General features: G+C 36.2%; 1 protein-coding gene across 1 annotated transcript in view; it reads right to left on the bottom strand.

The window, feature by feature from the left end:
- Positions 1-21631, bottom strand: part of LOC150088120 (uncharacterized) — a 1786788-nt gene that overhangs the window by 1157876 nt on the left and 607281 nt on the right. Inside the window, exons 8-10 of the mRNA XM_090370030.1 lie at positions 20280-20378; positions 13478-13576; positions 10463-10660 (exon numbers count right to left, since the gene is read on the bottom strand). Of these exons, the coding sequence (XP_090226156.1) occupies positions 10463-10660; positions 13478-13576; positions 20280-20378 (396 nt within the window). The remainder of the gene's footprint in view (positions 1-10462; positions 10661-13477; positions 13577-20279; positions 20379-21631) is intronic.

Raw genomic sequence — 21631 nt, 5'->3', positions numbered from 1 at the left:
TCCAAGTTATGAGTTAAAATTATCCATAAATTACATAATGTCTAATAATTAATTAGAAATTAACGTACTCTACATCTCTCTAAAGGCAGAACAATATGTGAAAGCCAGATTGGACTGTAACTCATTATGAGGACTTCATTAATAGAATATTTGGAATCCCTAAAAAGTTTATATGACAAAGTGAACCTCAAGAATTCACATCGGCCGCCATTTTTCAGCTATAATTAAAACATTCATACGATGAGCCAAAAGCCAAAGTATATATTAAAAAATATACAGTATATCTTGAAAAATATAATACATAAAATGCTAATTTTTTGCTTGTTGCAGACAGAAGTAAAAAGGCCTTGATTCATGAGAGAATCAGCAATCAGAAATCCCCCCCCCCCTTAATGCCAAGGCCTCTTCACTACTCTGGGTCACATGCTTTGCCACTCTAAATTCCAGGCATAATCTCAAATTAAAAAAACTGAATTAGTTCTACAGCACTACACTTAAAATACTAAACTATCAATAACTGTATAACTATATTTCTATATAATATCATATAAGTTTTTGAAATCAGTTGTAAAGTTTTGATTTTATGTGAGGAGCCACTGTTGATGAAACAAAAGTGTTCCAGAACATTTGGTTTGTAATTAAATTAGTTAATTAAATTTTTTAAATTACATATTCACAATGCAGTGTAGTATGGTTAGTTATTGTGTTGCGTTAACTACAACATTCTTCAACTCTTTCATATCAACTAACCTTTTGTTGTATTTTTTCAATAATGAAATAAATTTGTAGAAATATGATAATAATCATCTTATTTATTTATTACACAATTAGATTTTGATTTATTTATTTATTATTAATTTTAAAAGTGATATTAAAGTAAAAATAAAGTGGAAATTTATAATACCATGCTTTAAAAATATCCAGTAGATGTAGGACTCTTAACTAATAATCTCTATACCGCATCAAAAAGAGATAAAAAAAAAACAGAAAACGGAACAAAAGAGCTGAAACTGAACTTTTTTGTTTAAATAATGGGACTTTCAAAATATTTTGAATAATACTCACTAGAACAAAATTCCAGTATAATGATATGCATTAAAATCCCTATTACAATGCTTTTCTTCCAAGAAAATCATTGTAATGAAAATAAAAAAAATCATGCATGTACCCTGTACGCACGAAAGATGTTTTATAAGTAAACATCTTTGATGACGCCCACTAAATTTTGAACAGCTAGAACCAAAATCACGAACGATGTTATTTCTGGTCACGCCCACTACTTACTCTACCGAATCAACGTAGTAGTAGTAGTAGCATGTGATGCAAGAAAGCAAGTGTATGAGCTTATGCAGCATCAGCCAAAAAAAAAAAAAAAAAAAAAAATCACACCATTCCCTCCAAATGCCTGTCCAGTTCCTCCTTAAATTTATTCAACCTATCAACTTCCACAACGACAGATGGAAGTTTGTTCCAGCAATTAACCACCCGCTGGCTAAAGGCAAATTTCCGCACATCTATTCTACATCTGTCTTTTCTTAATTTGAATTTATGCCCCCTTAGGTTCGTAATCTGAACAAGTGGAAGGATCCCATCAGAATTCAGCGTGCTCAACCCATTCAAGGCCTTATATACCTCAATCAGATCATGGCGCAGGTGCCTAGTCTCCAGCCACCGCAATTTGCAAAGCTTAAGCCTCTCTTGGTAAAAGGATCCCTTCATTCCCCTCACCAATCTTGTTGCCCTTCTCTGTACACGCTCAAGTAAATCTACATCCTTCCTAAAATGAGGCCTCCAGACCTGTACGCAGTACTCAAGCCGTGGCCTGACCATTGCCTTATACAGAGGGATAATCACCTCCTTTTCCCTGCTAGCAAAATTCCTATATATCATTGACAAAAACCCATGACCTGCCCTGTCAGCCTGTCTGCATTGCTCAGAAAACTTAATATCTGACTGCACAATTACTCCCAGGTCTTTTTCATTTTCTACCACCTTAAGTTTAGTACCACACAGTTGGTACGTTTCTCTGGGGTTACTTCTACCCACATGCAGTACTTTGCATTTGTCAAGGTTAAACTTCAGTTGCCACTTCTTAGCCCATCTGTCCAAATTATCTAGATCCTGTTGCAGTAGCACACTGCCATTACTGTCATTAACAACCCTGCCAACTTTTGTATCATCTGCAAACTTCGACTTTAAGCATGATATACCTTCATCAATATCAATACGTTTGGAAGAGGTTAGGCTAATAGCCTAATTATCCATTTGATTGTAGCCATTTGTTGAATAGTATGATTGCAACAATACAAGTATTTGTATTGTTACAATTATATTATCAAGTTGAATCATGTTACCCTGTCATGTTTTGTCGCAAATTACACATGCAGTGCTACGAGATCTGCAAGAACCAACAGTATTCACGCATAATATACTATTGAAACTATAATTTGGCTCAGGATCTCAAAGAGTAAAAGCACAAGATGGTAATGCTGAACATTCCCTTTTGCAATGAAGAAACAGAGATACTGTAAGAGATAAAATATGTCAAGATCTACTATGACAATGAAGAGTTCATACTAGATCGTAAATCGTATGAATTGGACTTGCACATTAGCAAAACGATTGAAATATGTAAGACGATGTGTCAAGACAATGAAACATTGATCCTTATGAAGCATGCAGTAATGACCTGCATGGCCTTGTAACACAACTGCAAGAAGAAGACCCCTTTCAAAACTTTTACAATCATCCAAACAGCAAGATGAATGAGGATTAAAGCTCGCCACACTTAACCATCTCAGCACAATTGCAAAGAAAAACAAAAACTTGATGATCAACACGGACTCGTGCAACTTAATGAGAATGGCCAATGACAAGCAAAAGTTTCTACTCATACATGTAATTTGGAGTCTTATCTCCCAATCACAAACCGATTCAGATATTCATGACTGGCCCAGCTGGTTGCAGAAAAACATTTATGATTCGCTTCTTGATGGAAATACAACCACCTCAGTAATACAGACGGGTACTGTAACGTCTACGTTACATGCACTTCAACTGGCAAGTCTGAAGAGCATGTAATGTAATAATCTTGGAAGTGCTCAGAGCTGGTTCATGCCAGGTAATGACCGACAGGGCCTTGTAACACATCGAAGATCACTGCCCTCAAGATATCCATTTCTCTGGTTAGCATTAGCATTAGTAGAGGCATACGATGCAGGAAAGCAAGCTTATGCAGCATTAGCCAAAAAAAAACACCCTCGCATTTTACCCCTCCATTTGTTCCAAATGCCTGTCCACTCAGCCTTAAATTTATTTAGGCCATCAACTTCCACAACAAAAGATGGAAGTCTGTTCCACCAATCAACTATCCACTGACTAAAGGCAAATTTCTGCACATCTATTCTACAACAGTCTTTCCTCAATTTGAATCTGTGCCCGTTCAGGTCCTTAATCTGAGCTAGAGGAAGAATCCCAACAGCATTCAGCTTTCTCAACCCATTCAAGACCTTGTAAACCTCAATCAGATCACCTCGAAGGTGCCTACTCTCCAGGTGCTGCAATTTGCAGAACTTAAGCCTTTCTACGTAAGAGCACCCCTTTGTTCCCATCACCAATCGCATACAAAGAATGCATACAAAGATGTTGCCCATCTTTGTATGCGTTCTAACAACTTTACATCCTTCCTAAAATGAGGCCTCCAGACCTGTACACAGTACTCTAGGTGTGACCTGACCATTGCCTTGTATAACGAGATAATCACATCCCTGTCAGCAAAATTCTTATATATATCATTGACAAGACTCCAATGACCTGCCCTGGTAGCCCGTCTCCACTGCTCAGCAAACTTCATATTTGACTGCACAATTACCCCCCAGGTCTTTTCACTTTCCACTTCCCTGAGTGTAGTACCACACAGTTGGTAGGTTTCTCTTCGGTTATTGCTACCCATATGCAGTGCTTTGCATATGTCAATGTTAAACTTCAGTTGCCACTTCTAAGCCCATTTACCCAACTTATCTAGATCCAGTTTGTGCAGCATTCTGTCTTTATTGTCGTTAACTACTGTGCTAACCTTTGTATCATCTGCAAACTTGGACATTAAACCTGATATACCTTCATCAATATCATTGATAAATATATAAAAAAACAATGGGCCCCAACACCGAACTCTGGGGAACTCCACTAATTAACATTTGTCCACGAAGAGCAGTGTCGATTCATAACCACTCTCTGTCGTCTCCCACTCAACCATCTCTTTATCCATTGAGCAACTTACCCTTAATGCCACACCTCTCCAATTTGTACAGCAGTTTTCCTTGCGCAACAGTATCAAAAGCTTTCCTGAAATCCAAGTACATGATATCAAAATTATTTTTGGCATTCAGTTTCTTTGTGACCACATCATAGTATAGAATCAAATTGGTCACACAAGACCTCCCTTTAACAAACTAATGCTGTGTCTATTAAAAACTATTACTGCAGTCTTGTCTAGATGGTCCTGCAAAGCTTCTTTAACCAGTGATTCCACTCTAATGCATTAAGGGCTTATGCCTCAAGCTGCGAAAGAGTTAGACTATGTATATCTCAGTGCACTTGCATCATTTATACACAGCCAATTATAGATTAGCAAATTTGCAATAGCGGCATCGTTTAAGTTACATCTCATATTGTGAATACCTTCGCGACAAGTTGCCACGACATTGCACTACTTTGAATAAGTAACGCTTCACCCGAAGGAGAAGACTGTTGTTACTTATTCCCAAGTGATGTAATGATGACAAAACAGTTGTGAAGTATATCTCCACAATATGAGAGATGCCTGATAGTGTATGATATAAGTTAGGACTCTAATGCATTAAGGGCTTATCCCTCAAGCTGCGAAAGAGTTATATCTCATATTGTATTCACAATATGAGATGTAACTTAAACAATGCCGCTATTGCAAATTTGCTAATCTATAATTGGCTGTGTATAAATGATGCAAGTGCACTGAGATATACATAGTCTAACTCTTTCGCAGCTTGAGGCATAAGCCCTTAATGCATTAGAGTCCTAACTTATATCATACACCATCAGGCATCTCTCATATTGTGGAGATATACTTCACAACTGTTTTGTCATCATTACATCACTTGGGTACCTACCCACCCACCGAAGAAGGGCCAAATAGCCCTGAAATGGTGCCATCTGGGTGGTGGTATCCACTGGGAATAAGTAACAACAGTCTTCTCCTTCGGGTGAAGCGTTACTTATTCAAAGTAGTGCAATGTCGTGGCAACTTGTCGCGAAGATATTCACAATATGAGATGTAACCTAAACGATGCCGCTATTGCAAATTTGCTAATCTATAATTGGCTGTGTATAAATGATGCAAGTGCACCAATGATGCCATTACTTTCCCTGGAACACAAGTTAAACTAACAGGTCTATAGTTAATTGTGTCACCTTTTTAACCCCCTTTGTGAATTGGTGTTACATTTGCACACCTCCAGTCCATGGGGACCTCCCCTGAGTCCAAGGAAGCTCTCATAATTAAAGGCTAAGGGTTTGCTCACTTCCTTTGCTGCCTCCTTTAATATAACTGGATAGATCTCGTCCACCCCAGGTGCCTTTTTTATGTTTAACTTCAACAATTTCTCCTCCACTTTGCTCTCAGTTATTACCAAATCACGTAGCTCCCTGTTAGAGTTTGATAATGTTCTGGCACTCCCCTCATTGAATAACTCCTCATGTGTGAATGTAGATGCAAAATACTCATTCAGTTTATCAACTACTTGAGCATGATCATCAACAGTCAACCCATCTATGTTAAGTGGTCCAATCGGATTCATGCCTTTCCTTCTACAGTTTACATAAGTAAAGAACTCTTTGCTGTTTTTCTTTGCATCCTTTGCCAAAGATATCTCGTAATCTGCCTTCACCTGCCTGACCTCCATTGTGACTTGATTACAGACTAGTTTATATCTGCCATAGGCTTCTGTGTCACCTGATACTTTATATGCATCCCATACATTTTTATTCTCTGTCACAAGCCTCATTAGTTCATCTGACATCCATTTAGGCCTAAACCTTGAAGAGTATTTCTTAGTTGGAATGAAAAGCCTAGTAGCCTCCAATATTAAGTCCCTTTCCGTTTAGAATTCAACGTCACCAAAAGCTTTCTGCCACAGGTGGCAATGGTTAGCCCTAAGCCACTTAAGTGTTATGCCCTGAATCATAAACGTTTATCCACAACCAACTGGTTTATGTCAGCTCTGAGCACATCCAAGATCACCTCCTATTATCGTTTGTGCGATGTCCTCTCTCAACCCCGTTTTTTCTTTGTTATGAAATGAAAATGACGTCAAATCATCATTTCCGCATCACAAAATCGTGACAAATTGATTTTACTACTGTCCGAAATTTAGCAGGTGCAGTCAAAGATGTTTACACATCAAAAAGGATTAATTTTAAGACATTTATGTATTATGGATCAAATTTTTTGGACAATAAGATGCACTGGACATTTTAAGCAGGCAAATTTTTGGAAAAATTGTTTTATTCCGTATAGGGGTGTTTTAAACACAGATTCATAAGTGCTTACTAAATAAAATGTCAGTAAAATGGTTACTCATTGTATGACATCAATAATGTGTCATCATCACAACTGTTACATTCATCATTACTAATGTCATTGTCTGAACTTTCATTTCTTCATAAAGTGCATCATACTACAAAAAAAAAAAAAAAAAAATGCCAGGTCAACTATCTTGAGTTCCCCCAACTCCCACTAATTTTTCAACAATTTGCACACATAGGATATGTTTGGTTCGTTCGTTTTCCCTGTTGGTATCAAATCATGATCTGGTCCCTCCATCCCTTTAGCTCACTCTTCATGCATGAATAGTTTAGAGCAGCATTTCTCAACCATAAGCAGCATGTGGAGTACAACAAAGTAATTCCTAATTTAGGTGGAGCACCAGAACAAATATTGGGATGGTTTATGAACCTGGGGAACTGCTAGAAATAGCAGACAGCAACCGTAATGGAATGTAAATAAGTAGAACAGAGTATGAGTGGGAAATGCTGACCTATCAACTGTATTTACCAGGGAAAAATTAGATAAGTGCCTGAAAAATAAAAGCAGATTAAACAAAATAAAATAAAACACTATAAATAGTACTTAATGCTATAGAACCTAAGATTTTAACTTCATCTTCAAGGTTCAGCAGCCAAAACCAAAGGAAATACAGCAAGAAGTAAGGTCTTTGTTTCTGATATGAAATACATGTAGCAAATGGAAAAATCGAGCTAACATATATATCATAGCTGACCCGACAGAGACCAAATTGAATGGTAATAAGAAGTAGGAAACAAATCAAATCTGATTCAAATTAAAAGTAAAAAGCAAAAATATCAAGATAAAGTTAATTCCAATAAACTTTAAAATGAACAAAATAGCACGCAGCTTTAAGTGAATACAAATAAATCTGATTAAAATTAAAAGTAAGAAGCAAAAAACAAGATAAAGTTAATTCCAATAAATTAGCAAGCAGCCCTAAGTGAATTTAAACAAAGGAAAAGTAATGTGAAGACGAAAAGATATAGTCAAAGTAGGACTACTAACTGTGGTGTCAGGCAGGAGTCGATGAAATGGGCTATGGGAAGCGAACATCAACAAGATTGCATCGGTGACCAAAGAAGTTAGCAAATGAGTCGCTGGCATATTTATAACACGTTAAAGTATCCTCGAGTGTGGGGGAAGAAGGTTTAAATATGTCAATGTAAACATAACCCATGTGATGGGGAAGTCGGTAATTAAACAGATGATGCATATCGACCAGAATAGGGGAGAAATCTATGACTTACAATGTAGCATTAAAAGACATTAAACTTTGTTGTTGATGAAAAAAGTGAGAGATGGCAGAAAAGTAGCATCTTGAATATTGAGAGAGAGAATCTTTTATTGCACCACCTTCAATTGTTACAGTTACATGATTGGATTGTGTTGCAATCCAATCATGTAACTGTAACCTTGACGGCCAAAAGGCCAGGGGTTAACACTTATAGAGATGATAATAAGCAGATATACTACAGAAATAAATAAATTGCCATTAAGTGATATGGAACATAAAACAAATTAAATGAAATAACACCAAATGACAAAAGACATTAATAAGACGATACAATGACTTCCATAATGGCATTAGGTCACATAAAAATATTAAGAAGATATAAAAATTGCATTAAATGAAATTACATTAAATAAATACTGATGTACTGTAACATTTAGATTAAATTAACAAAATGACACTTGAAAGTCCTGATTTTTTTATTTGCAGCTCATGGGAGAGAACAGCAGGAACAGAGTCAGTTGAAACACACACCACTGGCTCCTTTCCTGGTATGCTCAGTAAGTAATCAGAGCATCGATGTGGCGAGTGCAGGGCATGTTCGCTTGGATGCAATGAAGAAAAGGCTTTTCATTTTGCAGACTGTTGGGACAGTCATTGACTATTCTATTCCTTACTGGAGGGAAACTGGGGTGAATTTGCATGTCACTAGATTGCTTCGAGGATGCCTTCTGTCTATGCTGAGTTGTTGTTATTGTTGTTATTTCGGTTTTTAGGAGCATTAGCAACTAAGGCCATATTGCTCCAGGATATGCAGTGGTCATTCCCTGACCTTTCCGCATCCTCCATATTTGGTGGTGACGGGCTCTAACCCCGGTCTAATCAAGAAGCATGTGCTACGCACTGCTGCTCCTTCCCACCTGGCTACGGAGGCGCCTTATCTATGCTGAGTGATTGGAGGGCATGGGACATGTGGGATCCAGAATCCTCTTCCTGTAGTGTTGGTTCAAAGCAAATTTCTCTAAGTCGACTTGGATACCCTAGATTCTTCCAAGCATCTGGTCGGGTAGGAAGCGATCTGGTAAGTGGAGGTACAAGTGAAGAGGGCAAATTGTTGGGGTGGCTCAGAGCTGGGAAGGTGGAATTCTCCAGCCACAGAGATCCCAGAATGAAAGAGAAGGACAATCTCTCCTGGGCTGAATTGATTGACAAGCCTCTCATCATATACTCCCTCCTATTGTGTCTGGATAGACTTTCCAACACTTTCAAATTTAATCCTAACTCGCGAGTTTTTTTTTTTCAGCATTGACCTGTACTTGAGTAAATCTGCAGATCTCTTACTCTTAAGGTCATTATTTCCAACATGTACAACAATATCAACTTTTGTGCCCTTAAAAGATGATATCTGCCCTACAATATCATTAACTTTCACTCCTGGCAGACATACCCTGTTCCTGTTCCCCCTATCCTTTTTGGATAATATATTCCCCATCTCCCTGACAAAAGTATCACCAACAATAACCAATAACTAGTTCCTGTGGGACTAGCGCATTCTGCCTTGGAGATTGCTGCTGTGTTGTCTGATACACAGGAGTGGTAGAGAATGAAAGGGACCTGGGGATGGTTGTGCAGGCAGATATGAAGTTTTCTGAGCAGTGCACACGGGCTGCAAGAGCAGCTCATGGTGTATTGTCGATGATATATAGGAATTTTTCTAGGAGGGATAAGGAGGTGATTATTCCCTTGTATAAGGCAATGGTCGGGCCACACCTAGAGTACTGTATACAGGTCTGGAGGCCTCATTTCAAGAAGGATGTAGAGCTGCTGGAACGAGTACAGAGAAGGGCAACAAGATTAGTGAATGGAACAAATGGGTGCTCTTATGAAGAAAGGCTTAAGTTTTGCAAATTACAGTGTCTGGAGACTAGGCACTGGCGAGGTGATCTGATAGAGGTGTATAAAGCCTTGAATGGTTTCAGCATGCTCAATGCTGATGGGATTCTTCCTCTCGCTCAGAATAATCACCTGAGAGGGCATAAATTCAAATTGAGGAAAGACAGAGGTAGGATAGACGTGAGGAAATTTGCCTTTAGCCAGCGGGTGGTTGGTTGGTTGGTGGAACAGACTTTCATCCCTTGTCGTGGAGGTTGATAGCCTGAATAAGTTTAAGGCTCAGCTGGACAGGTATTTTGAACGAACAGAGGGATGAAGTGGAAGTGGGTTTTTTTTTTTTTTTTTGCTGATGCTGTATAAGCTTGCTTTCTTGCATCAAATGCCTCTACTAATGCTAATGCTAAATCACACCAGTAAAACTAATCTGTAAAGTGTTAACTAATAAGAAATCAGAGTTCCAAAATTCAATCAATTTTTTTTTTTTTTTTAATCTATTTCCGATACTGATTAAAGTTTTTAATAAAAAATTTATTTCAAATAAATAAAAATTAAAACAAAACAAAAAATCAGTTAAGAAAAGCATTATTAAATACTCCAGTTATGCAAAAAAGAATAAAATAAAAAATATGGCTACTTAATATAAGGTGTATATTTCTAGCAAATTCATATTAGAATAAGATAAGCATTGATAATATTGCTTTGTAAAATAAGCTAAGATTATGAAGTGAACATACCTCTGTGGTAGCTTCTATAGAGGCTCCATGTTTCAAAAGAAGTTCTATAACTTTTATTCGATTTTTCTTGCAGGCAATGTGAAGTGGGGTAAAACCATTTAAAGCTCTTGAATTGGGATCAGCCTTACGGTCCAGTAGTAGTTTTGCAACTCTGACATGACCACAGTGAGCAGCAACATGCAAGGCAGTTAAATAATCCTAATTGCAAGTACACATTAATATTAGCACATTTCAGAATAAAAAAAAGTTATGAAAACAATTATACTAATTAATATATCTCCAAAACAAGAAAAAACAATAAGTATAACCGAATAAAACAGAAAATTATAATTTTTGGCTTTTCCAATTTCCCATGAAAGTGTTTATCATAGAACACTGCAGAAGTTAATTTTAGACATGTACAAATTATCCATTTCTTTTAATTAAACTGAATATTTGAAAAAAAGAAATGTCCATGTCTATTCTAGCCATTTATTTTCTTGTTCTTTTAGGGATAGAAGTGGCAAAGATGTGTTAAATGTTTTGATTATATGACAATGATAGATATAGCAGTTATTCATGTAAGAACACAAACAAAATTATATAAAAACATCCATTATTTTAATACAGAAGTTATTTATGTAAGCACAAAATCAAAATTCCCTAAAAACATTTATAATTTTAAATAAAGAAATTGCGCTTTATAATATTATTCTTTAGTTTAGCATTTAAGTTATTATTAAAATGGGAAAAATAAAGTTTTACATGAACATAACATGAAGGAATACTAAACTTTACATCTACATCAATCTAATAGAGTCTTTTAAATAAAAATCATTTCTAGCATCCTTTATGAAATCATGCACTGAATGGTTTTTACAACTGAACTGCACTGAACAGTTTCTCCAACACATCACAAAATTTCTCTGCAGCTGCAGAATCAGCACTGGTGACTTCACCACATACTTTAATGTTTTGGAAACCAGCGCGATGCTTGAACCTATTAAACCACCTGTTGCTTGCCATGAACTTGGCTTGTGGTTCGCCGTACTTATCTTCATACATACTTCTTGCTTTTGCTTGAATAGTCATTGAACTCATGGGCACTCGCTTCTGAATCTGATTTTCCATCCATGTTATTAATATCTTATCCACCTTCGATACAGCACCTGAACACTGTTTTGTGATCACTTTTGATCTTAAATGCGTTGATCCTTTAACATGCGCTCTTTTAAATGTGCCCTGACCCTTAAAATAGTATTCACTGTTGAAGCAGCGAGACCTAATTCTGTGCAATAGATGACAAACTTTGTCCTGCTTAGTACTTCTTAATTAATCATCTTCATTTCTAAATCAATTCTGTTTCATTTCCTAGCACAGTCAGCACTTGCACTTTCCCTTCACCATTGTAATAAGTAAATAGGAATGAAGAGAAGATTCTGAAAATTTATTTATGTTTTATATATGATTAAAGATTTCACCATAATACCATAACCTAAAAACCCACAGAATTCCAGTTATTGGTATTATCGCAAATGCAATAAGATCGAGTTTACTACCAGTTTATAAGAGATTGCACTAACAGAAGAGCCCAATAAACCAGAAAATGCAAATTGTTTTATGGTAGTGACCTCCAGAAATATGTTTTATAAAAATATCACAAAGGTGTTCAAAATTGATTCTTATAACAGAACATATGATAACGATGAAAATGTAGTGCAATTTCCATTATAAAAATGACTTTTAGAGAGATAAATAGTTTAGTTATATAGTGAAAATTTCAACTTTCGAGGTCTTGGAACAAATTACCAAAAAAAAAAAAAAAAACACAATGTGTTATTGGGTTCCCATTATGATATTTTCATAATACCTCCATTTATTCCTACAGGATGCAAAATGTGTTTCCATGATTTTTTTAAGTTTGCACCGGCCGGCAAAAACTTACATAAAGTCGAATTTCCATAAGTCGAGTGTTACGTAAGCTGTAAGCCTGTAATAATAAATAAATAAATAATAATAATTATTATATTCATGTAGCTTGGCTGGATACACATGTAAGTGTTACTGCAGAACTATCAGCAATATTTCGCAATACTCTGTTCACAGTAGTGAACTACAACAGTAGTATATGAGTGGCATCGATTTAATTAAATCTCATATTGTGACTACCTTCACAACAAGTTGCCATGATATTGCACTACCTCACATCTGGTGAGTATGGGCTTGGCACACCCAGGGTCCTGAGCTGGATATCATCATTCTTCTCTTTCTTGGTGATTCCCTTCTACTTCTCTCTCTCAGGGTGGTTCAAATTGTTTTTTGGCTGGTGCAGCATAAGCCTCAGGCTTCCTTGCACCATATGGCTAATAATAATAATAATAATAAGTAACGCTTCACCAATGGAGAAGACTATTGTTACTTATTCTCAGCAGATACCATCACCCAGACAGTGCCATTTCAAGGCTTACTGGCCTATCATTGGTGGGCAGGTAGGTAATCTTGTGTTGCATATAAGTGGTATAATCAGTCTCAACACAAAAACTAGACATATTAGAGGAAACTGAAAACATTTAGAATCGGCATCCATAGACCTATCTAGTCCACATATTTTTCCAATGAAAAATACTTGTTGACCTGTGTATGTGTGTAGTAATAATACAAAAATAAAAAAATGTAGGTTGAAATTTACTTTATGATGCTTACTCATGGATCTTTGCGACAAGGAGACAAGAGCTGACCTAGCTCCACCCACTGGTTTGCAGTGATTGGATGATCTATTTCCAATTTAAAACCAGCCACAAAGGGAGGAAATCATTTCCCAATTTTAAATCAGTGCCAAGGGGGGGAAATAGTTTTGGGGTTCCCCCTTTGGTGCTGGTTTAAAATAGGGGAAACGGAGTTATGTACAGGAATAGACCACCCAATCACTCTAAACCAATGGGCGGAGCTAGGCCAGCTCTTCACTCCTTGTTCACAAATGTCAATGGGTAAGCACCATAAAGTTAATTCCAACCAATGAGTAATAAAAATACCTACCACAGTTACATCATCAACAGGAGCTTTGTGATATAGCAATATACGAGCACTATCTACATGATCTCCCTGAGATGCCATATGAAGAGGTGCCAATCCATTCTGTTAAAAAAAAAAAATATATATATATATATATATATAATAATAATAATAAACCTTTAATTGAACATATTCATGAACAGAGGTAAAAAAAAAAAAAAAAAAGTTGAAAATTTTCCAATTAATACAAATTCTTTCTTATTACAATAAGAAATCTTTTCTTTGCAAAAGTTCACACAAAAACAGAAGTTAAACATCTAAATGTATAAGCCAGAAGTGGGCAAGTTTAATAATCCTGATGGCAACACAAGATAATCTCTGTAAGCTTGATAGTATCATCATTATAATATTAGTAAATTAATAAGAGGAGCATACCTCAATATAGTACGTGAACACTTCCGTATGATACCCTCCAGAAATTAAAACGGAAAAAATGAAAAAATCGACAACTTACCGGTACATTAAAGTAAAATATAAATAATTGAATAATTAAAGTAAAATATAAATAATTAAATAATCAATTTAACACAATTCAAAATCAATTTAAAACAATTAAAATTCAAATTAACGCAATTAAAAGAATCTAACGAAAATATTCAAAACGATTCAAAACATATTGAGTATTACAGCTCTGTTTCATACCATCATTATAATATAATATATCTTTCTATTAAATAAAATTTGCAAACTATATAAAAATTTAATTTTCACATCAAGGTATTCTAAGCCATGACTAACAGCTTTGTTTTAACTATACTTAAAATGTTCGTTAATAAATTTCCATCTGCAAACTTCCAAGCCTTGACCACCACCCATCCCATTTGTCCTAATTATTAACTCTATGGTTCCATCTGATTTAAAAGTGGTACTTTGGTATTTGCATGCTCTGCTATTCCTTGTCACAGACTTACTAATCTTGAATCATCACTTTCTGATCTCCTCAAGTTTCAAATCTCTTCATCTCATTCTGTCAAATCCATTTATTATGTATCATTCTCCCCACTCTACAAATTGCTCATAACTATTTGACTTTCTTGCTTTAAAATTGAACTTACCCAATCTAACCTTCTTAACCTTCAACAATCTAACCTTCTTAACCTTCAACAATCTAACCTTCTGAGAGTAGGAGTGTGCTATAGACTCTCTGATTTACTGGCTTACTATTTCCCTGTACAGTTTCTTATTATACTCATCAGAGTCATTAGGAACTGTACAGGGAAATAGTAAGCCAGTAAATCAGAGAGTCTTATAATGGGGGATTTTAATTTCCCAGATATTGACTGGAATTTGGGGGCTAGTCACTCACACACTAGCAAGGCTTTTGTGGATTTATTGGATTATTGTTTTCTACATCAGCATGTTCTAGAGGCAACTAGAGGGAGTAATACTCTTGATTTGATTATCAGTAGTGATTCTTTATGCATTAAGAATCTGCAGGTAAATGAACCACTAAGTAGCAGTGATCACAGTGTGCTGAAGTGGGATTTACTCAAAGAGGTAACTACCATTAGGGATAAAGGGAAGGGTTATTGCTTTCGTAAAGGCGACTACGATGGACTGAGACTATTTAAATTCTATACAGTGGGACCAACTGATGATGTTACCAACAGCAAATTCAAAATGGGAAGCATTCAAAGAACTTATCTTGGAAGCTACTAGGCTTTACATACCAACTAAGAAATATTGTTCAAGGTTTAGGCCTAAGTGGATGTCAGAGGAACTAATGAGACATATGGCAGAGAAGAAAAATGCATGGGATACATACAAATTAACATATGACACAGAAGCCTATGATGGATACAAATTGATCTGTAACCAAGTTACAAAGGAGGTTAGGCAGGCAAAGGCAGATTACGAGAAATCTTTGGCAAGGGATGCAAAGAAAAACAGCAAAGAGTTCTTTACTTATGTAAACTCTAGAAGGAAGGGGATGAATCAGATTGGTCCACTTGATATAGATGGGTCAACTGTTGATGATCCTGCTCAGGTAGCTAACAAACTGAATGAATATTTTGCATCGACATTCACACATGAAGAGTTATTCAGCGAGGGGAATGCCAGAGGTGTATTCAACTCTGGCAGTAAGCTAGAGAATCTTGTAATAACTGAGAGTAAAGTGGAGGAGAAATTGTTGAAGATAAATACAAGAAAGGCACCTGGGGTGGATGGGATCTATCCAGTTATATTAAAGGAGGCAGCAAAGGAAGTAAGCAAACCCTTAGTCATAATTATGAGAACTTCCTTGAACTCAGGGGAAGTACCCATGGACTGGAGATGTGCAAATGTGACCCCCAATTCACAAAGGAGAATCAAAGGGCAACACAAGTAATTATAGACCTGTTAGTTTAACTTCTATTCCTGGAAAATTAATGGGGGCACTGGTTAAAAAAGCACTGCAGGATCATCTAGACAAGACTTCAGTTATAGCTCAGACACAGCATGGTTTTGTTAAGGGGAAGTCTTGCCTGACCAATTTGATTGGATACTATGATGCAGTCACAAAAGAACTGGATGCAGGGAATAACTTTGATATTATATACTTGGATCTTAGAAAGGCTTTTGATACTGTTGCACATGGAAGACTGCTGCACAAATTGGAGCAGTGTGGCATTGGAGGCAAATTGCTGCTATGGATAAAGGGGTGGTTGAGGGGGAGAAGACAGAGAGTGGTAATCAATGGACACTGCTCATCTTGGACTAATGTTATTAGTCGAGTCCCTCAGGGTTCAGTATTGGGTCCATTATTGTTTTCTGTATTTATAAATGATATTGATGATGGTATATCAAGCTTAATGTCCAAGTTTGCAGACGATACGAAGGTTGGCAGGGTTGTCAAGGACACTACTGACACTATGCTACTGCAACAGGATCTGGACAGGTTGAGCAGATGGGCTGCGAGGTGGCAAATGAAGTTTAACATTGACAAATGTAAAGTACTACATATGGGAAACAGCAACCCCAGAGCAACGTATCAACTCTGTGGTACTACACTGACAGTGGTAGAGAATGAAAGGGACCTGGGGGTGGTTGTGCAGGCAGATATGAAGTTTTCTGAGCAGTGCAGATGGGCTGCAAGAGTAGCTCATGGTGTATTGTCGATGATATATAGGAATTTTTCTAGGAGGGATAAGGAGGTGATTATTCCCTTGTATAAGGCAATGGTCAGGCCACACCTAGAGTACTGTATACAGGTCTGGAGGCCTCATTTCAAGAAGGATGTAGAGATGCTGGAACGAGTACAGAGAAGGGCAACAAGATTAGTGAATGGAACAAAGGGGTGCTCTTACGAAGAAAGGCTTAATAAGTTTTGCAAATTACAGTGTCTGAGGACTAGGCACCAGCGAGGTGATCTGATAGAGGTGTATAAAGCCTTGAATGGTTTGAGCATGCTCAATGCTAATGGGATTCTTCCTCTTGCTCAGAATAATTACCTGAGAGGGCATAAATTCAAATTGAGAAAAGACAGATGTAGGATAGACGTGAGGAAATTTGCCTTTAGCCAGCGGGTGGTTGGTTGGTTGGTGGAATAGACTTCCATCCCTTGTTGTGGAAGTTGATAGCCTAAATAAGTTTAAGGCTCAGCTGGACAGGTATTTCGAACGAACAGAGGGGTGAAGTGGAAGTGGTTATTTATTTATTTATTTATTAAATATTATTATGCTGCATAAGCTTGCTTTCTTGCATCAAATGCTTCTACTAATGCTAATGCTAACAATGAAATAATTTTCTTTGGTGATTTTAATGCTCAAAACTGTAGCTGGCTACAATTTTATAGTTCTACAGACTCAACTGGTAATATGACATGGCTTTTGCTATTATATAGTGGAATGGTTATGTACTGGAATACCTGATAATGCTAATCATACAGATACACTCTTGAACTTTTCCTCCCTAACAGCCCTTCCATGCATACAGTTAATGTTAGTTGTCATTCCAAGCACCTCAGATCCCAACTTGGTGATGGTCTACTATACAATGAAACCACTGCTCCCTAGCTATTCGTCCTTGTGTCATTTTGCATCAGAAGAATACAAAATCAGATGATCTGCTTGATTTATGTTCCTTATTTCCTTAGTTAGACTACTATTTTAAATATTCTAATTCTAATATTTTCTCAGATCACATTTGTAAATTTATCCTTACAAGGACAAAATCCTTTATTCCTCACTCCACTCCTAAATTACAATCCTTCAATTAAAACATGGTTTTATAATAAATATCCTAAGGCTGTTCAAGAAAAAAAAAATAACACATCCATATTGGATTGTATTCAAATCTCCAGTTTCATCTTCTGCCTACACTAAGGCTTGCAACAGCTGTGTATACAAGGTATGTTTGGAAAGCTCATGGCCTGAGTGGAAAAGGATAGTGGTATGGTGTTAAAAATTTCAGTACCTGAGCGGATATATGTTCAAATTAAGGAGAGACAATTGTAGAATAGATGTGTGGAAGTTTGCCTTTAGCCAGCGAGTAGGTGATTGCTGGAACAGACTTCCATCTATTGTTGTGGAGGTTGATAGCTTAAATAAATTTAAGGCTGAACTAGACAAACATTCATTTGGAGTGACCAGATGGGTGAAATGGGAAGGGGTTTTTTTTTTTTTTTTTTGGCTGATGCTGTATAAGCTTGCTTTCTTGCACCATATGCCTCAACTAATGCTAATGGATGAAGGAGGAAGAGGAAACAATTAAAAGAACTGCAGGATCACTACCTACTGTAATAGGTAGTAACTCATCTTTCACGTGAAGAACCCTACCATCTGAGACCATCTAAGAATTGAAAATGCTCAGAGAATTACTGAAAGACTAAGACCCAACTTAGCCACATTTCAAAAAAAAAAAAAAAAAAAAGTATAGCTTTTCTCTAAGATGATAAAAAAATAAAAATTGTCAAAGTAAATAAAAATTGCTTTGTACATACATAATGCAACCTAAAAAAAACTTAAGATAAAATTTGATTCTGAAATGGCATTTTTATTGCTCATATAAACAGAATAGCCCTAGTTTATTAGCTGCCTTCTAGGACCATTACATGGATGGTCCTAGAAGGCAGTTTAATTATGCAATTTACATACCATTATACACCACATAAAGGAGATAACTCAGAAATTGGAAATTATAGACCAATTAGCTTGCTATTCCATATCTACAAGTTGTTCACAAGGGTCATTGCTAACAGTTTAGGAAGAATATTTGATGAGAATCAACTAAAAGAGCAAGCTGGTTTTAGGACAGGATTCTCAAACTATGAATCACTTTCATGTAATGTCACAGCTAATAGAGAAAGCAAATGAATATAAAACACCATTATGCCTCGCATTTGTGGATTACGAAAAGGCATTTGATTCCATACAGCATAAGGCAATGTTTCGGGCACTGGAAAGACAAGGCATAGATAGCCCATATATTATGATTTTCAAGAAAATATATGAGAATGCTACCTCCTTTATTAGACTAGACAAAGACAGTAGTAAATTTAAAATTGAAAAAGTTGTTTGACAAGGAGACATAATATCTTCAAAGTTTTTTACAGCTACCCTTAAGGAAGCTTTCAGAACATAAGACTGGTCGCAGAAAGGAGTCAATGTTAAAGGAGAGCACCTAAACCATTTACGATTTGCAGATGACAATGTGGTAAGCCACAATCCCAAAGAATTAGAGGAAAATCGTAATCAGTTATGCACAGTTATTATTATTATTATTAGCTACATGGGGCAAGGAAGCCTGAGGCTTATGCTGCACCAGCCAAAAAAAATTCCGAGTTACTCAGAGAGAGAGAGAGAGTCAAAAGTAGAAGGGAATCACCAAAAAAGAGAAGAATGATGATATCCAGGTCAGGACCCTGGGTATGCCAAGCCCATACTCAACAGATGTGAGCCCCTGGTTAGTAAGGATTTTGGACTAAAGATGAATATGGCTAAAACAAAACATAATGTCACAGCCAATGGAGAAAGCAAATCAATATAAAACACCATTATGAACAAGTATGCCACAGAAAGGGATATAATGATTGAAGGAGCAGTAATAAAAAAGTGGAGTCATATACTTATCTGGGACAAGTCATTAGCTGTAATAATGATAAATGTCTGCAAGTCAAGAGAAAAATAAATTTTGGATGGATAGCATTCAGGAAATAGTCACATACTGAGGAGCAGTATCCCAATTTGTCTTAAATGTAAAATAATGAACCAATGTATACTCCCCACCATGACTTATGGAAGTGAAACTTGGGCACGCACCAAAAGAATTGAAGAGAAGCTGAGAACTACACAGTGAAGAATGGAACGAATTATATTGGGAATCAGACTGTTAGATAAGAAGAGAAACACATGGATTAGGCAGCAAACTCAAGTAAAGGACATTCTTATCAAAACTAAAGACCTAAAATGGTCTAGGGTAGGACACAACATAGCTCGAAGACATGATGACAGATGGACTAAGAAAATTACAGAATGGTACCAAAGAGGAGCTAGAAGAAAACCTGGAAGAGAACGACAGAGATGGACAGATGAAATTCAAGAGTTTGTGGGTAGTAAATGGATGGCCATTGCACAAAACAGAAGGAACTGGAAAGTTGCTGGAGAGGCCTTCATCCTGCAGTGGACTGAAAATGGCTGATGATACACCACATAGTGGAATATGCAACAAATTTTATATATGCCAAGTAGAAAAAAAATATATTTTGTTTTATACCTGTAATTATTTGTATTTAAAAAGTTTAATGAAAAGTGTAATTAAAGCAATATGCAATTATAATAATACTGACTTTTGTTTTGGCTATCATGGGTGCACCTCTTTCAAGTAATAAATCCACAACTTGGTCATGTCCACTACGAGCAGCACAGTGCAATGGTGTCAAGCCATCCTTAAAAATAATAAAAACAAAAAAATTAACTAATATGATTATTCAAAATTTATTTTTAAAATTAAAATTAAGAATAAAAACTAAAAATGACATACCCAATGTGTTCTGGGATCATTAAAGGATGTAAGCATTAGGAACCCACATGAGCCCTGGAGCAAGCAGCCTCACTGGGCCTACCTTTTCCTTCCAATTCTTATTTTCTATAACTTATGACAGTGGTTTTTAAGTGTGAAGTGCATCTCCCAATTTGGGGTAAACTATTTTGTTGGGAAGTAAGGAAGGAAGGAGGGAACATGATTTTTTGGGAGAATTATATGATAAAATCTAAATGATTATAATTTGATCACATTTGATGTTTGAAAAGGAATTATGAGTTGTCATTTCATCACTGAAAAGAATAAATATATACAAGGAGATTTTTTAAGGAATAAGCAAAGAGATGACTACATGCTTGTGGAAAATGGCACATTACTCATTGGCATATTTTCTGTGGCCACTCATTGCCTCCAGAAATAAGAGGCCACAAAAAGGTACTATGAGATTGATATGTGACACCATTGCTTCTTCTGATCACTTCTATGTAGGTTATTTGAAGTATTAACAATAGATAACTTTGTGCACGAGCAGTAGGTTTTCATATATCACTGTTATGTGCTGCATAATTCTGTTAAGTACAAGAAGGAAGGAGTTTCCCAGTACCCATGTTCCACACAAAAATACAATTCATAAGTAACTAAACTAAGAACCAAAGGCATATTATTTGACAGTAAGAGAAATTGGTGACTGAAGAGAAATTGGTGAGTATTAACCAATTTTGGAATGAAATCAATTAAACTCACTAGTTTCCTTAAATTTCTACAAAGTGAAATCTAATGAAAGTAAGCAGGCATTAATTAGATTAATAAATAATTATAATAAAAGTAATTATAAATAACAAATAAAATTAATGCAAAAAATAATAAATAATGAAGGCAATAGGCACTATTTGCTTAATGAGGGCATCACTTAATGTATACTCACTAGTTTCCTTTAATTTCTAGAAAGTGAAATCTAATGAAAGTAAGCAGGCATCAATTAGATTGACCGGATGGTGAAATGGGAAGGTTTTTTTTTTTTTTTTTTTGGCTGATGCTGTATAAGCTTGCTTTCTTGCATCATACGCCTCAACTAGTGCTAATGTATTTCTTCAGTCATGCTACTGCTGGAGCTAGCCGAGCACAGTTGTCTATTCTCATAATCCTCAAAAACCTGTA

Source organism: Mastigoproctus giganteus, chromosome 3, assembly GCF_048544385.1.
Source record: "Mastigoproctus giganteus isolate SK-2022 chromosome 3, ASM4854438v1, whole genome shotgun sequence".
Classification (NCBI taxonomy): domain Eukaryota; kingdom Metazoa; phylum Arthropoda; class Arachnida; order Uropygi; family Thelyphonidae; genus Mastigoproctus; species Mastigoproctus giganteus.
Note: the sequence above shows the minus strand (reverse complement) of the source record. Positions and strands in the feature narration are given on the sequence as shown.